Genomic DNA, 20511 nt, shown 5'->3' on the forward strand with positions numbered 1-20511 from the left:
GACAAGTAGGCTTGGACAAAAGGTTGAAGGGCTATCATTGGGTACATGTACATGAAGAGTAAGAATACATGTGTGGTAAAGACGGCGTTGATTGAATCAACCACGGTTTTGGACCAAGACACAACAAGGCATAGCGAGCATTTGAGTTTAATCAAAGTTGTCTTTTTTAGCTATAGCTACCATTTATTTATTTATTTATTTATTTATTTGTTTGTTTGTTTGTTTGTTTATTTATTTGTTTATTTTCTCTTGTGCATTGAGCTTTGTACTCCGCATGTATGCCGATAACATGATCAGTTCAGCTGCACCTTGTGTCGTTCTTGCCAATTAGCCATTAATTGATTTATTTTCTCAACAAAGAATTTTGTTCAGCACCCATTCACCTCCTCTATAGTCACTATTTCGTTCCTTCAATATTACTAGTCTTTTTTCAAGAGTGGATAAAGAGCTGAAATAAATGTCACTATGAAAGTTGATATTAACAGTATCGTTTAATTTCATAAGGGCATTAATAAAACTGAGTGAGAACATGTTGCCCCAAAACATCAAAACTAGCATTCATCTCTCGCAGAAAGTGCTGCCAAAGTACCTCAAATCCAGTGTTAATGTTCTACTGAACTGAGGCTAGAAATGGGTCAAGGAAATCTAGGGATGTTCCCGTTGCTGTGGTGCACATGGAAGTGGCGGTGGCATCTCATCAGCGTCTTGCTTAATATCATGTCCTTCTTTCTTAGGAAACTATTGTGTCCTCTATGAGCTCCTTCTTGATCTGTCCTCTACTGCACAACAGAAAATATGCTGATGCTGAAATATTGTGAGAGGAAAACACTATTCTTGTGCTAAAAGTACTGCTTGAATTCAAGGATGGCTGGACCGTAGTGATTAGGCTCCTTTTTTTGCGTTTAGCCAAGCATGGCACATTTACTTTTAGAACTGGATTTATATTACTCCTGCTTCTCAAAAAATAGCATTATTCTTCTCTCTGCACTTTGTGAAGAATAGGTTAATCAATACATGAATATAAAATACTGAATTGCATAAAATAGGTATATTAAAAAGTAGTTGCGATCTAAAGTTTCCACCCATTCTTGACCAACTAGTATATGCATGCATATCAGTTCCTGCCATCCTGTCGGCGCTTATAATTCTAGTGATCAGATGCAAACACCATCATTTCCCCGTGTCCTCAATGATCTAACAAGTCAAAGATAAAGCGCAATTATTAAGACTCGCAATCATCTGGTAAACTAATAATAAGCCCATCCAACTAGTTAGAGAGAAAATATCCGAAGGGAGCAAAAGTCTCCTCCATACTCTTGTGTGGCGCAGCGCAACAATGAAGTATTCTACAGGTCCGTCCGCTCAGGCGAACTAGGAAGACACAGCTACCAGCTGGGGTACAATTTTGCCCACAGCCGCCATCACGTCGGCGACGGCCGCCGTAGCCCTGAATGCATTGATTGACTCGCAATGTTGCGGGTTATGATCTGCTCGATCTCTCCAAGCTCACGAAGAAAGAAGGTGGTGCACGACGCGAACCCGACTGCAACAAGCCAGGTGCAGACCGTGCGCGGCTCGTGATTTTATTTAATTTGCCAAGCACTCGATGGAGCTGATCCTAGCTATGGCCTATAGCTAGGTCGATCTGAGGCTGAGATGGAGACGAGATGTTGGTGTCGCGCGTGCACGCAACGAGGGTCAGAGCCAGACATTCTCTCGATCGGTGACTCGGTTGGTGGCTGACGCGATCGAGCGACGAGCTCCTCTCTTCCGCCGGATCCCCGTCGTCTCCCGCTGAAAGCCGGCGAACGAACGAACGAGCTCGGTGGTCGGTGCTGTCATTTTCAGTTAACCTGGTCCTCGCTGTTGCTCCTAAACTGCACCAGACGGCCACCGGCGCGTCAGTTGCTGTCTGTAAAAGCTACTGTGATGGTGCCACCCTGTAAAATGGAATGAATGGATCGGCATTTTTTTTATCCTGATGAAGTGATGATGCAGGTGTGCCTCTAGTTGGTGGAAGGAGAGACGACAGGTTCTGACTGTGATTTGATCTATCGGCACGGGCGAAGCCTGATGCCGGAGGGCTGTTGTGATGAATTGTGATGGTGCATTGTAAAGGCGCATGATTCTAGCAACTGCCAAGAAAACACCCGGGTCCGCGCTGGGCTGCACGATGATCGCACAACTCAACTTTCAGCGCTAGTCCGGCCCGTAATGGACGCCAGGTCGATGGTGTCGTGTATACAATTCCGGGCAGGCACCAAGCTGCAAGTACACCAGTTTACGCGACGACGATGGAACCGGGCCGCCGTGCATCCTAGCTAGTAGGTACAGTACTTTCTATGAACTGTATGTAGGCTGGTGGTTACGTTATTCTTCGTTCATCTGCTGACAGATCAAGAAAAAAAGAAACGAACCTCCTGCTGACCTGGGCTTTGTTTAGTTCCAATTTTTTTTTGCAAAATAGGAATATTACCACTTTCGTTTGTATTTGACAAATATTATCTAATCATGTACTAACTAGACTCAAAAGATTCGTCTCGTCAATTCCGACCAAACTGTGCATTAGTTTTTATTTCCGTCTATATTTAATACTTTATGCATGCGTCTAAAGATTTGATGTGACGGAGAATCTGAAAAATTTTGCAAAATTTTTTGGGAACTAAACAAGGCTTGCATTGTTGCCATGTTACCGATGACGCGGCATTCATTGATAGATGTAATCTGAGATCTGAGATGATGATTAGTACTAGTAGTACTAGTAGAGGCTTCTGGTCCTAGAAGTAACAGCGGCTCTGCCACACTACCGTCCTGTCAAAGCTGGGGGGAAAAAATGGATCGTCCATGCAGGGGAGACTTGGAATCCAATCCAAGACGGGCTCAAGACCAAGAACATTGAACTGAAAGCCATGCCATCAAGGAAGACGCACACTGGCTCCAGCAATCAGCGCAGAAGACGTCAGGAGGGAGACGGCATTCTGCACTGATTGCTGGAGTTGATCCTGGAACAGGTCAGATAGCGTCCTCTGTCCATATTATAGAACTGAAAGAGGTACTACTCTGACACTGAAGTTTCACAAACCGGGAGACAAAATTCAGAACTGAAGGTCATATGAATTCCAACCAGGTTTATTTTACTGCCGGAGTTGTGGAAATTACCCGCGTCAAATGCCGGTCGAACTGAAATTACCGGCAAGGTTACTGTGTGCTGTACCAACATGCCATGAGCATAAGGTTCTGACAGTCGAAATCAGCTCAAAAGGTGCAAGATCTAGCCTCAACGGAATCGCAATATTGTTTGCCCCCTTTCCTAAATAAATTAACTAATCAAAAAGTGAGAATTTCTTCAAAAGAAAATCCAAAAGTGAGAGCCAGTCAGGAGATCGCTCATCGCTTTAGTTATTCACCTCAGAGTTGAGCTTCAGAGGACTGAAAGGGAGGTCGCCGGAAGAAACACGCAGACGGCCCGTGCATTTGTGCTATACGGAATGGCTGGAAACGAGCCAAAGTTCACTTTTTTCAAGAGATCCTGGCCAATCCCATAAACAATTCTTTGTTGGGATTTCCATGAGTAAAGCATTGGCTAAGCAACATGTAGCATATATTTAGGGGCTTTGTCTTTATTTTTCTATTATTCTCTCTATTTTTTTTCGGTATCAACCACAAGCTGATCCCTCGCCTTTAAACAATGCAACCTACTAGTTTATTTCAATTCCAACGCCAATGATATTCTCACCTCACTAACGCCACTATATACAACTGCTAAAGTGGTAATGGTAAGACTAATTCTGCCTTGGCACCTGAAGTTATGGTTATCCAAAAACTTTTCCATCATGACAGTGTGACACTGATAATATCTTTTAGGGCATCAAGCAAGAACAAACTGGTTCTCAAGCCACTTTTGACATCCATTTTAGTGACTGCCGCATGATTGAGCCGTAGAATACTCTCGACTAGCTAGTGCCGTGCTTGCTTTCGACTGTGCTACTTCAGTTGCAGTTCATGTGTATTCTTTCTAATAAAAATGATTCACGCCATTTCCCTCCTCTTTTTTTTTTCTCAAAAAAGAATACATTCGCACCGCTTATCGATAAGGCATGCATGCATTGGAATAACCAGAATTCAGCCAAAAAGAAAACACAGATAAGCACATGGTATCCGCTTTAAGATCAGATTATGATTGCACATCAACTTCATATAACTGGCATGCAATGCAACTGCAACTAAACTGAAGGATTCTGCTAGCTCCTGAAAGCTGGCACCCGGGCCGGCCTCCTGATTCGCAAAGAACACCCGGCCTCCTCTGCGTGCAGAGAGGCAGAGACCCACTTGAGCGATCGATGGCCACGCCACCACCAATGGCGCCGGCCGGATGCAATCGGGGATCGACAACTCCCTCCTCTGCGAATCAGGAAGCACCCCCGACAATACCAATTCACCATCACCATGTCGCTGTCTCTGCTGCCTGACAAGACCAAAAGCAAGTTCACCATTTCGCAGTAGTTATCAGAGTCCGAGAACCAAAACCACACGGACGGGGGGCTCCTCGCTCCCGTCCAGTATAAATAGGCCATGCTGCCGCGGCGTCCCTCAGCACAGAATGCAGCAGACCTGCAGCGAAAATGGCACGCTCTTCCTCTCGCACAGTAGGTTCGTGGGCACGACGCCTCCCGTGCTGCGACGGTGACGGTAGGAATAGGTTCAGTAGTGGCGGCAACCTCTCCGGCGATCTTCTGCCGTCGCTCGGCGCAACGGCGCAGGCACAGCAGCAGCCTCCCAGGCTCAGGAGAAACCTCGTGTCACCCTACGATCCGCGTTACAAGTACGCGTTCGTCTTGCATCCGTGTATAATATATCTGTTCGTGTGCGTGATCGTTTGCATGCAGACTGTAGATAATTAATCTTGGCACACGATGACTGCAGGGTCTGGGAGATATTTCTGATCCTGCTAGTGGTGTACTCGGCGTGGATCTGCCCACTGGAGTTCGCGTTCCTGAGGTACCTGCCCAGGGCCCCTTTCATCGTGGACGACGTCGTCAACGGCTTCTTCGCCGTCGACATCGTGCTCACGTTCTTCGTCCCCTACGTCGACAGCAAGTCCTACCTCCTCGTCGACGATCACAAGAAAATAGCAGTCAGGTAGGCTAGGAGTACTATACTGCCACGTCAGCGTTTAATATATGCACTGTTTCTGAACTTGCTATATCTTCTTCAACTGTTTCTGTCTGCAGGTACCTGTCGACTTGGTTTGCCTTTGATGTGTGCTCCACATTCCCGTTCCAGTCCATCAGCCTGCTGTTCAACAAGCACGACCACGGCCTGGGCCTCAAGTTCCTCAACGTTCTCAGGCTTTGGCGGCTGCGTAGGGTCAGCTCCATGTTTGCAAGGTACGGAGTATGCATGATCACGGCAAAACTGAAAAGCTAAGCTAGCACACCGGTGAAACTAAAACTCACAGTGCCATGACCATGATGCCATAGGCTCGAGAAGGACATCCGGTTCAACTACGCAGTGATCCGCTGCACAAAGCTCATCTCAGTACGTCAGAACGCTCGTCCTCCACTCCTCCCAGAACAGTGTGCGTCGTGTCGTGCATGGTCACTAATAACCAGCTAGCCTCTGCCTTGCAGGTCACCCTGTTCGCCATCCACTGCGCCGGGTGCATCAACTACCTGATCGCGGACCGGTACCCGGACCCGAGGCGGACGTGGATCGGCGCCGTCATGCCGGACTTCCGCGAGGACGGGCTGTGGATCCGCTACGTCACGTCCCTCTACTGGTCCATCACCACGATGACCACCACGGGGTACGGCGACCTGCACGCCGAGAACAGCCGGGAGATGCTGTTCGGGATCGCCTACATGCTCTTCAACCTCTGGCTCACCGCCTACCTCATCGGCAACATGACAAACCTCGTCGTCCACAGCACCAGCCGCACCAGGGACTTCGTATGTCGCGTTCGCTCCCCACACATACTCAGAAAACACAAGAAATAGATGAATGTTCGCACGATCTGACCTGTGATGGGCTGTGGTGGCTACTGCATGAAATGCAGAGGGATATGGTCCAGGCCGCTTCAGAATTCGCGGCGAGGAACCAACTGCCGCAGCAGATCGAGGAGCAGATGCTGAACCACATATGCCTGAGGTTCAGGACGGAGGGCCTCAAGCAGCAGGAGACGCTGGATATCCTTCCCAAGGCGATGCGGTCTAGCATCTCCCTGTATCTCTTCTTCCCGGTGGTGCAAGGGTCCTACTTGTTCAAGGGAGTATCCTCTGGTTTCATCCAGCAACTGGTGAGAGAAACTTGACTTGCCATTAAATAAAATGCAATGAAGACAGCAACACTGAGAGTGGAGACACACTTACGAAGTCAATATGCAGGTGACGGAGATGCAGACTGAGTACTTCGCCCCAAAGGAGGATATCATGCTGCAGAATGACAAACCGTCAGACTTGTATCTTCTTGTATCAGGAGCAGTGGTATGTTGCGTCCAATTGCTTCACATTGTTTACATATGGTGAACGTGCAAATCAATTTCGAACTTTGACTACTTTATGACCAAATGCTTTCTTATCAGGACATTCTGGCATTCCTAGATGAAACAGAGCAGGTAAGGTGGTCTCCTCAGTTTCTCACTTCCAGCAAAGGATACTAGGACATAGTCCTACAGAACTGCTACTAAGAATGGCCTCTGAAGTCTCAAGTACTTACTATTCATGTTCCAGATCTATGGAAAAGCAGCTGAGGGAGAACTGTTAGGAGAGGTTGGAGTCATGTCCAACAAGCCACAGCCATTCACTTTCCGGACTACAAAACTATCTCAGATTCTGAGGATCGGCAGGTCCAAGCTGATGGACATCATGCAAGAAAACGGAGAAGACGGTCAGATCATCAGAGTCAACTTTCAGCAAGTAAATGTTTAAGCAAGATCATATCTAATGTTTTCCATGTTAGTATACTCTAACTGCTTCATTGCTTCAAATGTGCAGAAACTCCGCGTGGAGCAAAGACTGTACATCGCAATGCATCAAGACGATCCTCCGGTCCCTGCATTTGAACGGAGGATGGATCCCTGAGACCCCTCGGATGTAAAAGCACGCTGCATGCTCGAAGTGTGTTGTGTGTTTACAAGGGAGAAGAATTTTGCTGTATCTTTTCGGCACAGAATTTGAAGAGTGCAGTAGCCTTCAGTAGCAATATATGTAGGAGAAGAATAATACTCCATCCGTTTCAAAAAGACCATTGTTATTGACTTTCAGACAACTTGTTTGATCATTTGTCTTATTAAAACTTTTTATACAAATATAATTTATTTTTATACTCGAGAAAGGGGTTTGATTTCCTCTTCGCGCTGACCTCTTGGACCATCTCGAAGGAGCACAACACACGATGCTTCAGGGAAACCGCAACCACAATTCCAAAGCTCCCGGGAACAGTGGGTGAACGCGGGCGCGAAAAACTTATGGAGTCTAGTGTCGGGGGTATCTAGCTGCCACCTTTTCTTTAATGTAATTTTGTGGGGTGCCAGCTGGGCTGTACTGAACTTACTCACTTCTTAATACAAAGATACGCAACTCTCTTGCGTATTCAAGAGAAAGAAAAAACTTATTTAATCATTAGAGGTAACTAGTACAATGCCCGTGCTAACGCCACGGTTTTATTCTAAGGATGCACTTAAAAACAACAATTTTCAACGAAACAACGATATTTTTTCTATAGTTTTTTGAGCATTCATATAATCCAGAATACACTCATAAATAAGGAATAATAAAGCCATGTCTCATATACTACAAATAAGTTCTTAATTGCTTAAGCAGATCTCGGAGTTCTTCAGGGATGATGATTGCTTAAGCCATGTCTCTTAGTAGGATGAAGTAGCATGAATCTGGACTGTTGCCATACCCAATGGTTGTTGCACTAAATCCTCCCCACCGGTAGGACCCACTGGTTGCTCCAGTAAATCCTCACCATTAGTAGGAGACGTTGACTCTTTGGGACTGTCATTGTAGGGCATGAACTTATTCCATCCAGTTTCTCCTTTGGGATTTAATAAAGGATATGCTGATGGATCATAACACCCATGATAAGCTTTGATATAGCGCATCTTCTCTCCTTTAGGGTATACAATAACACTCCTATCAAAACATCTTTGGGGGTCATCTCCATCGGTCCAGATAGCAGCAACTTGTGAGGTAGTAGGGGCATTATACCTTAAAAAATTATGCACAAATTAAAAAAAGAGGAAGTAGTATATTCGTTGGTTGTTAAAAAAAATTAAAATTAACATGTAATGGAGAAGAGGTTGTACCTTCGTTGGTCAGGTGTCACATTAGTGTTGAGCTCAATTACATAATCACCAAGATTCGGAATAGAGCCAGCTCTATTAAAGGTTTGTACATAAGGGTTATTTGCTTGTAGTATCCTGAGCACATTTCTTACAATATTTATATCAAGATCAGGTGACCTTTTCACTCTATGAGACAATGTATCTGCTTCTTCTGTGTCATAAAAGTAGAGTTGCAGGTGACGTGGCTCTTTTGACCCTGGCAGTAAATGGTCCAGACGATGATACATTCACCATGTACACGAAATGTATATATGCCGGTACCTGCCGCTGTGCAGTATCTCCGGTCCAGTGTAACTCCGAGACTTGTGAATGAGAAGTGAGAGTTGAAGTACCGTATGTGTTTTATGAAATATTTTGCATCAGTATCCACCGGACTCGTGAACAACCTCTTCAACTCAGCAGGTACATCATTGATATGCACTTTTATCTTTCCCATTCTACAACAGAATCCAGGTGGTTCGCCTTCAAATCTCATGGCTCCACAATATCGGCAGTCAGGAACCTTTTTCAAAACATGGTGCTCTTCCGGCAAGTTATGGTAGACAAAATCATATGGGTCATCAGCTACAGTTTTGCCATTGCAATCGTCGTTGACACGATATGACTCAAATGCACATTCTGTATATTGAAAAATATGTCAATGTGGCAGTCACTCCACATGGTTAGAAATAACAATTTATTAAGTAATAGTTACCTTCACCAAGAAACTGCATAGTCTCAAAATCTTTAGGACCATCTTCTTCTATGACAAATTCCTCTTCTATATCACTTAGATGATCTATTTCACATGCGCTTGAAATTAACAGGATGCATGCAACAAAATGCCAACTAAAGAAAAAAACTGCATTGGTTAAGTGATTTGTAAAACCAACCTTCATCATCAGATTCATGGTTTGTAGGTTCGAATAAAACAATGTCAAATTCGATTTCATCGTTGGTGTCTACACATCTGATCACAGGTATATGGTTAACATTTTCTTCCTGGGCAACAGTAGGGCATGCTCGGCGGTTGTTATCCGCTGCTCTTGCTTTTTTGTATTGTCGCCTCTGTTTTAGCAATTTTGCCTTGGCTGTCGCATCCATGTTTAGGTACCAGTTTCGTTTGCTGAGCAGTTTGGCAGTGCTTGAGCTGACACCTGATCACCATTGAACACAAAGAGATATATTTGACCCAATCTCCACCCCATCGAAATTTACAATGTCCTAGTTAGATGTTAGCATACCTGTATTTATTATGGTGCTGTTTGAACCTTCAGTCGCCAAAGGCGTCAATGGTGGTCTTTGTTTCCTGACGTACTCATCATTCCTATGTAGCCAGTCATTGCACTCAAGTGGATCATCATTTTCCTTGTCATGATATATTGATGCTTGGCAAATGGCTGAAACACCAATTTCTTGTGGTGATTTTCCTCCTGCAAGTTTTAATATTCAATTAAACTGCACATACCAGAGGTATATTTATTCTGTAGTATTATAATCAATTGCATTAACAAAAACCACGTACCCAATCGAGATGGGGCCAAGGTGGAATATACTGCTTCTGTCATGCTAACATCTGTGCAACTGGATATAGGTTCTACATCAGATGGTTCTGCGTGTATAAAAATTAACCGTGTTACTCATTTCGATGCATAAACAAAGAAGAATAGTATACATGATCAGTTTGCGGATACCATGATCAGGAGTCTTGAGTATTGACGGTGTTTTTTTCCTCGCACGGTATTCACGTTGCTTTCTATTCCGCTCCTCTCTTTGTTTGTTGGATTCCTCGGCCCTTTTTCGTGCGCGATATTCATGTTGTTTTCTATTCCTCTCTTCCCTTTTTTTCTCTCTTCATCATTTGCAGGTGTTGTCTCTTCTACTGTGATGTATAATGTGTGTCACAGTTTCGCTAAAAAATCATAGAAACTGACGATGGACGATGTCAACTAACATACCTCGTCCGATGATGTTTGATATGTCGCCAAATGTAGTGCGGGTTGGTTGTCTATCCCCCATGGAAGACCACTTAATACCCTGTAAAATAGTTATTATTTATAAGTTTCAATTTGTACTTCTTTTCAGTTTGCAGTACTCGTAGCTTAAATTTTTAGCATTTTTTCCTCCTTCTTACAGCTCAATGACTTTTTACAGCAACCTCTTTATTCAATTCCTTGTCAAACCTATAAAAAAATAACATAGGTCCATGGAAAACATGAGGAAACAAAAATATTAGTAGAAGTACAATTACATAGCAGAACTTTTAATTTTATTACATACTGATTGTTTTATAGGTTGTGAACTACAAAAAAAATCTGAATCCAATATTTTTTTATGCCATCCAATAGTAGTACCACCTAGTAACATAGACGCAGTGTAGACTCATCCTGATTAGCCACTGCATCAACCTGATTAGCACTACTTGTTCCCCCAAACTCCACACTGCATTATTTTCCCCCAGATCGATGAAACCACCAATGGCGGCGTGGCCAAGGGCTTTTGCCAATAACATGTGGTTAAGAAATGTTTCTATTTTCTGAAATTTATACAGGTGATGACTATGTCAAACTACTAAAGTCCATATGGAGCACTGCTGCGTGATTTATTTTCTAAATAATATCTACTCACCTCACGTACTGTAGCAATCTCAACAAAAGCAGAGCAACGACGTGGTCTCATAATTCCTGGCAAATAAGTTCCCAAGATTAGAAAACCAAAGAAATTAAATAAGAGAAAGGAAGCAGAGCAACGACTTGTGAGCTCTGACTCTACGTGAGCAGAGAATGCAGAGATGCAGCAACAGGCCGCATGGACAGCCGTACCCATGCTTCTTCCAGATGAATGAACTTCCGTCGCAATGACTTCCGCCGTCGCAGTGACTTCCTCACGAGTTGTGGTCGCACGGCTGTCTCGCGGCACGGGCGGCGTGGCTGTGTTCCGGCGCGGCGCAGGCGGCGTGGCTGCGTGGCGGCGGCGGGTAGGATTGCGAGAGTGCGAGCGGCGTGGCGCGGCGCGGGCGGCGTGGCTGCGTTGCGGCGTCGGCGGCGTGGCTGCTTGGCAGCGGCGGGCAGGTTTGCGAGCGTGCGAGCGGCGTTGCTGCGTGCGGGCGGCGTCGGTCCTTGCGTTCGTGCGCCTCGTGCTTCGCGCCTATTGGGTGCGGGATGGTAGAGGGCACTTCGTGTTACGTGCCTGCGTGGGTGCGGGACGGAAGAGGGATGAGTGATGAGTTCTGATCCCAGCAATATGGTACGTTAGATGCGAGTGAGTGAGAGAAAGGAGATTATTAGAGTTAATCTCGTCCGTACGTTTGAAATATTAGGTACTCATGTGTGTAATTTTGTGGGTGTACTTAGAAGAGTTGATGACTGTGGTGGACACTATTAGGTGTGGCTTTAGGATAGTTTTTTGGGTGCATTATATGTGGTAGAGATTTAGTAATAATTTATCTATTTTTAAATTTACACAAAAATTTTGAATAAGATAAGTGGTCAAATATGATTAGTCAAACTAAAAAATATAGGTCTTTTTTATACAGAGGGAGTAAGGCAGGATGGGCCGAAATTATTGCAAGTTTCGGCTTCTCAGCCAGGAATATTGAACGGGCTCGATTTATAAGATACGGGCCTCTGGCAGTTCGTATCGTAAAGCAGTTGCTGGTTCTGGTCATTGCCTTCTCGCGTTGCTGCTTCTGGGCTAGGCCCATGAATACCTTTTAGATTTCATATCATAACGTAACGAGATAAAAAAAATCAAATAAAGCTGGTGTGATGGGCCAGTGGCGTTGGCGTTCCACGGATCCTAGACGAACGAAACTTGCGAGCAAATCAAACAAACATAAATACATAATAATCTTCATGCAGTATACGGCACAACAACGTTAATCAAATATATGTGGGTCATGCACCTAAAAACCCAAAACTTTACAATATTTTCCATCACATTGAATCGTGCGGCACTTGCATAAAACATTTAATATAAATAAAAAAATAATTAATTGCACATTGCGGCACTTACATAAAATATTAAATATAAATAAAAAATAATTAATTGCACAGTTCACCTGTAAATTACGATACGAATCTTTTAAGCTTAGTTACTTTATGATTGGACAATTTTTATCAAATAAAAAACGAAACTGCTACAGCGTCAAAATCCAAAAGGTTTTTTGATCTGAACAAGGCCTAAATCGATCTGATCTGCTTAGAGCAACTCCAACCCACCTCCTAAACAAGTCCCTATTCTAAATCTAGAGACTTAATTCAAAAAAATCATCTCCAACCCACTTTCTATTTGGGCTCCCATTTTCCATGCCCTCCTAAATTATAGTTTCAACCCCTCATATCTAGAACCTCCTATCCTACTTGTTTAGGAGGTGGGTTGGAGTTGGATCTTAATTTGAGCTCCTACTTTTTTTATCATAGCATGTAAATAAAAATTTAAGGACTTAATTTAGAGAGTTGGTTAGAGTTGCTCTTACAACATCGGACTAGTATGAATTTTGTCCCGAGGTAAAAACAAGCGTCCGAAACTTGTTCATCGTACGGCACCCCCGTTTGCTTGTCAAACACTTCTGCCGCTCTACTCCACCCGTGGTCATGATTGTGCCCGGCGCCACGTTTGAAAACGAAGGCGTGACCAACTGACCATGGAGCGGCCACGCATGGATCGCAGAACGCGCGCACTCGAACCGAGCAGAAACAGAGAAGAAGCACGCGCGGACACGGCCGTGAGTCAGCGGTCCCAGCTCGGCGAAGGGCTTGTTTAGATGCAAAATTTTTTTGATTTTGACATTGTAGCACTTTTATTTTTATTTGACAAACATTGTCCAATCATGGAGTAACTAGGCTTAAAAAATTCGTCTCGCGATTTATAGACAAACTGTGTAATTAGTTTTTATTTTTATTTAAAGGCCGAAGCGTCTCGCCTTTTGTGCCGGTGCCGTTCTTAGGATTCCCTCCGCCGGCACGCGTGGCCGCTTCTGCTCAACGGCTAGCTGCTGCTGCTGCTGCTGACGGCTGACCACTGGCCCGGCCAAATGCGCCTTTAACTTTTAACGGCTACTCCACTCAACGACCACGAGTCCACGACCAGGCGAACAACGTCTGGGCGTGGCCCCCACCGCCCGCCACGCCGAATTCGAACGTTTCAGAAGCTGGCCTCGCCTCACCTGAGCCCCCCACCCCCTCCAACGGCTACATTCGTCTCGTCCCACCTATAAATCCGGGGCTCCGCCGGCACTTCCCACCACACCAAACACATCCGCCGCAAACTCCCAGATCCTCCCCTCGAGCGCCGCAGCGAGCCCGAGCCCGAGAAGCCGACGAGAAGGAAGGGAGAGGGGAAGCCGACCGCCGCCGAGTCCCACTTCTCCAGCCCGAGAGATCCTTCTTCTCGTTCGTCTGTCTCCATGGCTGCCTCGACCAAGACCGTCGCCGTGCTCCTCGCCGTGGTGCTCCTCGCGCTGGTCGCGTCCGCGGCGGCCAGCAGGAAGCTGGAGGAGGACGCGCTCCTGGGAAGCCTGGCTCTGGCCCCGGCCCCCGCGCCGGCCGTGGGCGGTGCCGCGGGGCTCGCTGGCGCCATACCGGGGACGTGGGCCGTCGCAGCCCTGGTGTCTCTCATCGCCTTCCTCGCCAACTGAGGGGGCTCTGCGGCGAGGGATGGAGGGAAGAATCCTGCGATCTGGATTGCTGGGAGAGGGGGAATATTTATGTTCGTTCTGTTTGTTCTACTAGGCTATTGGTTCCAGTGCTGCTGACCTCTCTTTTGCCTGTATAAGAGAGGATTATGCTTTTTTTTAATAATATACCATTTATTTGTTATTCTTTTATAATATCTATTCTTTGTGTTGATCTCTTCGATGACTACTATTTCTGGTTTGAGCGAGGAAATTTGACATGCGGCGGAATTCGGTACTGCCCTTAGCCAGGGTACTGAATTACCGGCTAAAAACATTGTGACAGTTCTATTTTCTAGATTCATGCACTAAGGGCACTCACAATGCAAGACTCTATCATAGAGTTGAAGACAATTAATTACATATTATTTATGGTATTTTACTGATGTGGCAGCATATTTATTAAAAAAAGTGGTAGAAAAAATAAGACTCCAAGTCTTATTTAGACTCTAAGTCCCTATTATTCGAGATAATAAATAACTCTGCATTGTGAGTGCCCTAAGGCGCTAGGGGCAAATCTAATAACGTGGTTTTTGATAGAACCTAAAAGTTACCTGAATCGGCAAACATATACTCCCTCTATTTCAAATTGCAAGTTGTTCTAAAAATTTTGAAGAGTTAAACAAAATATCATTAGATTCTTTCTTAATTATATTTTCATAGTATACTCATTTTACGTTATAAATCTTAGTTTTTCATTCTATAATTTTGATCAAACGTGAAAATACTTTTTGCACTCCACTAAGACGGCTAGGCGAAATTCGTGAAAGGAAGCCGCTGGAAGGCAGCAATGTTTTTCCTAGGCCCAACTAATGCCCAGTCCAGGTGGCCCAGAAGTCGGCTTCCTTCAAATGCAGGCCAGTTGAGGATTCGCCTTCGTTTAGGCCCCAAATTGCCTTACAGCCCACAGAAGAATTAAGCCCATGATCTCTTTCGGCCTGCCAGGAGTCGCGATTGCGATGCCTCAAAAGGGCAGCAACTACTGATGAGATCCTTCGGCGTCGACGTTGGATTGGTGTTCTCTGGCGCCCGTGATGCCGTGCTCTCGACCTCTCGTGCCGCAAGCCGCCTTGCGTTGCGATGCGTGATCAGCCACGCAGTGACGCAGCTAACATTTTTGGGTGCCGCCTTCCTCTAAAACCTCTCGGCCTCTCGGGACCATTCCCACGCCACCGCGGTCCACGGGACACATCGCGCGTTCTGGCTTCAGGTCCTCCGCCCGTCCCCCACCATATCCAAAGTCCTGGCTGACCTGATGAGCAACCACCGGCCTCCAATAATTCCGTCATCCGCGGCAGCCTTTTCGGTCCTCGGATTGAAGAAGGCGCAGTCCCGGCTGTGGCGGTGGCGGCCCCCCGGCGTCAACCTGGTCATGGATGAATTCAGATCCACGCCAAGATACCACTAAAAAAAAAAAAGAAACGGCTGGTAATGCCGCACGTGTTTTAATCCCGGGTGCCAAGAGAGCGTTTGAGGTGATGGTACCACTTGCGGCCTAGCGCGTGTTTTAATGCGTTTCAGGATACTACCACCCGTTTTCATCTCCATCTTGATCCTCTGACGCCATTATCGCCACGCTGCCAGTTGTTGATGAGACACCCCATGTGTTTCAGATGAACCTGAGCCGTTCTTGGTTCTTGTGGCTCCTGTTGTGTGGTTGCTCAGGTTTTTAAAATTGCCATGCGCCAATGATCGGAACAAGTGGAGTCTTATTTTATTTGGTCACTCCAAGCTACTTTAAGTTGAAGGGTTTTTGTGTATAGCAACATTGGCAAGTTTTGTGGCAAAACGTACACTACCAACCGCCTTTCTACTTCACCTCAGCGACCTGGAAGCAAAGCAACGAGTGTCCTACAGCATTGTCCTGGAGCAACAACTATTGATAAGCTTGGCCCAAACAAAAATGTGGCATAAAGCCACAAACAATGGGAACCTTTTTCTGACGAAACCTATACTTAAACTTTTTTCCGAGAAGCAGTGGCCGGAATAGTGCAAATCCAAGACCTGAGTGGTAAGCAATATCAAAATGGTTTTCACTCACGTATCGCCTGCCTCCTCCAACCAGATAGCAACAAGCGTCCGTTACGGCATTGGCCAGAGGCAAAGCAAACTTACCGGCAGGCGAGCCCTAACAGTGTTGTGATAGCGCGTTGGTTGGTTGGGCCACGCCGATGGAGCACATTGTAATGGAACGCCACATTATTTGACATGACCGCCGGGATAGGATCGGCCGAATGACGTTGGTTCCATCCATCGATCGAGCTTATCTTTGACAGACACCGGCCGGCCGCCCCCGATCACCATTAACGTGGTGGATCTGCGCCTGATTCGGCCATTCGATAAAGGAGCTGCTCCTACACTTCTGACGAGACATGGGGTTGTGCCATAATAATACTGTCTAGAATGACGGTTGCGTTTACCCGTACGCCTGAACCAGTGATCACTGATGAGCTAGCAGCGACCAAAGGGCTTCGGAAAGGACAGTGTTCTGCAGTTGAGCACAGAGCCGGAGGGTACTAGTACTCGATGATGATTATCATCAATTCATCATCATCATTTACCTAGGACTTGATAGCGTCCGGCTTTCAGCTGTCACTTTACACGATAATATCACGTATCTGAAGGGAATCAGAAGCGCTGTTACTGCGTCTTCTGCTTCTCCCAGTAGCATGGAGCGCGGATCCATGGATCGTCGTTACGACTGATCTCAAAAGTGACGGCTCCATGCCACCATCAGAGAGATCACGCGTGATCTCTAGCTTTCCCACACGGTTTTGCCGAGGAATCGGCTGCCTCTTCGGACACCACACAAGTACACAAGCCACTGCTCGTACCCAAAATAAGCGGCTGCTCTATCAATCACGAGTACTGTCAGGCCTACAAATCGAAATAGGAGTCGCTTTTACGTAGGATCAGAATAGCGAGGTCCAGCTACGGGAGCCAGGAGTGCTCGGGCAAGATATTCCATATCTGAACAGTAACAGACCAACAGAGTTCCGTGTATATCAACCACTGGAAACAGAGTCACCCAGTGCGTCATCCCTAGACAACTAGGCCAGCATCGTACAGCATTCCGATCGTACGTATCTGGTACGAGCACTGTGCTACCTCCGTGTTATGGCACCTCCAGTCCCAAATCGAACCATGATATCCACGCAAGTCGAAATTGATAGCTGCAGGCTGCAGCCTAAACTTCGATTTATGGAGTCCACATGTGAGATTATAAAATATATCTCCATTCATTGCGAGGCCGACTCTTCCGCGTGCGTCCTCTTGATTGCTTGCCCGTCCTATCTTTTCTCTCCTTTATCCCGCGACGGAGAGTTCGTTTTTCGCTGTGGGACCATTTTTAATAAAGTTTTATTATAGTTTTATAAACATTAATATGTTAATATGACATTATTTTAATGAAGAGAGATGATAATAGTTTTATGAGAGTGGAGAGAGTTTTATGCGGACGAAACTCTTCTTCACTATTTTTAAAATATTGATGTGTTAAAAATTTGAGTCATGGAACTCCCACTGAGAATGGTCTGCGGGTCGAACCCTAATTTGATCGAACAAGCCTGGTTCGATGTTATGCAATTTTAGATTTAATCATGGTCAAGTTAACAGTTTGACTAAACTTATAAAAAATACTAACATCAACACTTAATATTCTAGATAGATATATTACAAAAAATAAATTCAATGTTAAATCTAAATGACACTTATTTGTTACTCTCTCTCTCATATATATATATATATATATATATAGTTTCGAGCAAAAAATAAAATTTAGTTGAATTTAAAGAGAGTATGATTAAGCACTGGCGACGTAAACTTTTAGTGAGTGCCTTATTAGTGGAGTGAGTAGAGCCTAAACTAGTACAGTACTATGTCTTTTTCTCCTTGTTTTCTCCAGTGATGTAGGCTTCGCCAGTTGTCTTTGTCGTCCGCGGTGTTGCGTTGGTCAATTCAGATTTCAGAGAGCATGCCCCCGTTGTTCCAAGTGGAAGGTCAACGGACGAGCTTTGGGATTATTCAGAGAATAAATTGGGCGCATAACTTATCGTGCGAAAAAAAATATGCGTTCTATTTGATTGGCAATATTTGAATGTCATGTCTATCAGACTATCACCCAGCTCCAAACAAAAACAAAGGTCGGCGACGGCTGTGTGTGGTGAACCTGCACACACATCGCTACATGTATTGTGGTGATGGGCAGTGTAGTAGATGTGAACCTGTAACTTGAGGCGATAGATGCGATGTGTGTTGCGAGAGGCCCTAGGCTACATGTATTAGGCCCTAGGCTGGGTTACGTGTGTTCAGGACACATCATTAGGGCCCTGAGACTGAGAGGGACGTGACAAGATGACTAGTAGGTAAACAATGATCGGCCGCCTGCCTCATGCGTGTTGCGAGAGGCGTCTCATTCATGGCAACTAGCTAGCCCCGGCCGTCGTAGGTCATGATCTGATGATCATCTCCATCTAGTGTGCATGCCCAGGCATCCCAATTATATGATCCCCTCCTCGTTAGTTGTCAGCTGCTGCGTCACCAAACAAATGTCACCACCAGATCTCCACACCCCTGTGCACGATCAGATAGACGACGACTGCTAACGTGGAGCAGCCCAACGCGCACGCGCACGCGCGCGATCGTAGCGGCACCGGCGGTGGCTTTGTGGCCCGGCAACGAGCGCACGCCGCCGGCGTGCGCACCGCCCGTGCCGAGCAGCGCGCCAAACAGCTAGCGGCGCCGTTTCCCGACGACGAGACAGACGTCCTGTCAGGAAAGAACCCCCCAGAGGTCCAGACGCGGCCGCGCCGCGATCTTTCGTTGCGGCGCGCGTATGCCAAGTGCGGGGGGATCACGACAATGCGCCCAGCAGTCGCTTGTGCTAGGATGATCACAACTACCATCAGACAACAGTAGCTCGATCTATGCGGTGTGCGCGCGTGGCCAATTGCATACTTGCTCTAGATTGTGCACAGTTGCCCCTGCGGAGAACAACTTGAACGCAAATTGTTACTCAATCTGTGAAATGTTCACCAGCTATGCTGCCTTGTCCATCCAAGTGCAACTGTGCTGCATAACAGCATAGCTAGGTTGTGATTGTATTGGAATCAATCTGTGGTATGACTAAGCTTGAGTTACAAACATGTCGTGACTTAGGGGGTACGGTGCTTGGTTAAAGATGTTAAAATTTAACAAGTACTGTAGTATTTTTATTTTATTTGATAATTAATATCTAATCATAGATTAATTAGGGTCAAAAGATTTGTCTCGTAAATTATTCTTTGGCTGTGTTTTTAGTTTTGTAAATATTATATATTTAGTACTTTATGGTCTATGCATGTGTCTAAATATTTGATATGATGAGTGTTAAAAAATCCTAAGAAACCAAACAGGACCTTAGTCGGAATCATATCAAGTCCTATAATATAACATGAGGCGGACCAGATTTCTCTTAATACCTTTTCTCTACTATATATATACTAGCAAAATGTGTCCGTGAGTTGCAACAAGGTGTATATAATTTATTCCTCAGTGCTTGTATAATTTAGTAGAATCTAACTTAAAATCAAATAAATCTCGTATGAAATTTGACAAGAGATTAAGTCAATTTAAGTTGGTGACTATCGTGTGCATTTATTATATATGTTTAAAAAGATTGAAGGTGAGCTACACGCCCACAAAAGCATCACCAATGGGATTGGATAGCTACAGCGTGATATAGTGCGGCACTAAGAAATGTTTTACAGTCCCAAACATAAAACGGGAAAGTTGTGAGTAAAAAATTTGTTCTATCTCAATGCAAATTCGCATTAAGATGTATGGGCACAGTCCGTAGGAGAATATGTCCTTAAGGGTGCATTTAACTTTTTCCCTCCTTTGTCCTCTCTTTTCTCACCCTCTTTGGCAAGGAGCACCCTGGCCGATGGTGGCCTGCCTAAGAGATGGGTTTATCCCTGCAAATCTTTTAGGGTTGTATGTGGAAAGTTTGAATGTAGAAATAGAAATTACAGTTTTAACAAATCTAACATCTTTTCTAGAAAATAAAGTTTAACTTATATGTGGTCGTCCTCCGCCGCCATTTCTTTAAGCCAAAGGCACATCTATCTGTGCAATTTCCGGAAAACAACATATGCAACATCATACAGATCGGTGCCGGCCAAGTGAAAGGCTTGACGCGAAAACACAAACGGGACGTACGACGCGCGCATATTCTAGTATATACACACACGAATAAGGTAGCACAGAGACATATCACAAACTAGGCTTTGTTTAGATTCAAAAAAAAAATAGATTTTAACACTTTAGCACTTTTGTTTTTATTTGACAAACATTGTTCAATCATGGAGTAACTAGGTTAAAAGATTCGTATCGTGATTTAGGTAAACTGTGCAATTAGTTACTATATTTAATGTTCTATGTAAACAAGATTCGATGTGATGAAGTATCTTTTTTTATCTATATTTAATGTTCCATGTAAGTGCCGCAAGATTCGATGTGATGGAGAATT

The 20511-nt window shown here is 45.1% G+C and overlaps 2 protein-coding genes and 1 long non-coding RNA gene across 4 annotated transcripts; 2 read left to right on the top strand and 1 right to left on the bottom strand.

Annotated features, from left to right (window-relative positions):
• On the top strand, positions 4600–7280 carry LOC8072092 (potassium channel KAT3). 2 transcript variants are annotated; one of them, XM_002456331.2, is made up of 10 exons: positions 4600–4822; positions 4924–5139; positions 5232–5387; positions 5481–5538; positions 5631–5948; positions 6056–6295; positions 6384–6482; positions 6581–6613; positions 6729–6914; positions 6993–7280. In XM_002456331.2, exons 1-10 carry the CDS (start codon positions 4623–4625, stop codon positions 7077–7079), a joined length of 1593 nt encoding a protein of 530 aa, XP_002456376.1. In that variant the 5' UTR covers positions 4600–4622; the 3' UTR covers positions 7080–7280. The 2 variants fall into 2 exon arrangements, with proteins under 2 accessions (XP_002456376.1, XP_021313277.1); XM_021457602.1 differs by having other exon boundaries at positions 6729–6885; positions 6993–7277.
• Positions 7655–9754, bottom strand: LOC8072093. The gene is made up of 4 exons (XR_002451698.1): positions 9574–9754; positions 9045–9486; positions 8312–8968; positions 7655–8213 (listed from the first exon to the last, which is right to left on the bottom strand). It is a non-coding gene; the product is annotated as an uncharacterized LOC8072093 (long non-coding RNA).
• LOC8075601 lies at positions 13576–14178 on the top strand. The gene has a single exon (XM_002456332.2). It carries the CDS (start codon positions 13737–13739, stop codon positions 13965–13967), a length of 231 nt encoding a protein of 76 aa, XP_002456377.1. The 5' UTR covers positions 13576–13736; the 3' UTR covers positions 13968–14178.

The sequence above is a fragment of the Sorghum bicolor genome, chromosome 3 (genome assembly GCF_000003195.3).
Source record: "Sorghum bicolor cultivar BTx623 chromosome 3, Sorghum_bicolor_NCBIv3, whole genome shotgun sequence".
In the NCBI taxonomy this organism is placed as follows: domain Eukaryota; kingdom Viridiplantae; phylum Streptophyta; class Magnoliopsida; order Poales; family Poaceae; genus Sorghum; species Sorghum bicolor.

Bases quoted from the DNA above. Each gene is read 5' to 3' on its own strand.
- LOC8075601 (XM_002456332.2), top strand. From the start codon at position 13,737: ATGGCTGCCTCGACCAAGACCGTCGCCGTGCTCCTCGCCGTGGTGCTC.
- LOC8072092 (XM_002456331.2), top strand. From the start codon at position 4,623: ATGGCACGCTCTTCCTCTCGCACAGTAGGTTCGTGGGCACGACGCCTC. The intron at 5,539-5,630 runs GTACGTCAGAAC...TCTGCCTTGCAG, and splicing joins GCTGCACAAAGCTCATCTCA to GTCACCCTGTTCGCCATCCA. The intron at 6,483-6,580 runs GTATGTTGCGTC...CTTTCTTATCAG, and splicing joins TTCTTGTATCAGGAGCAGTG to GACATTCTGGCATTCCTAGA.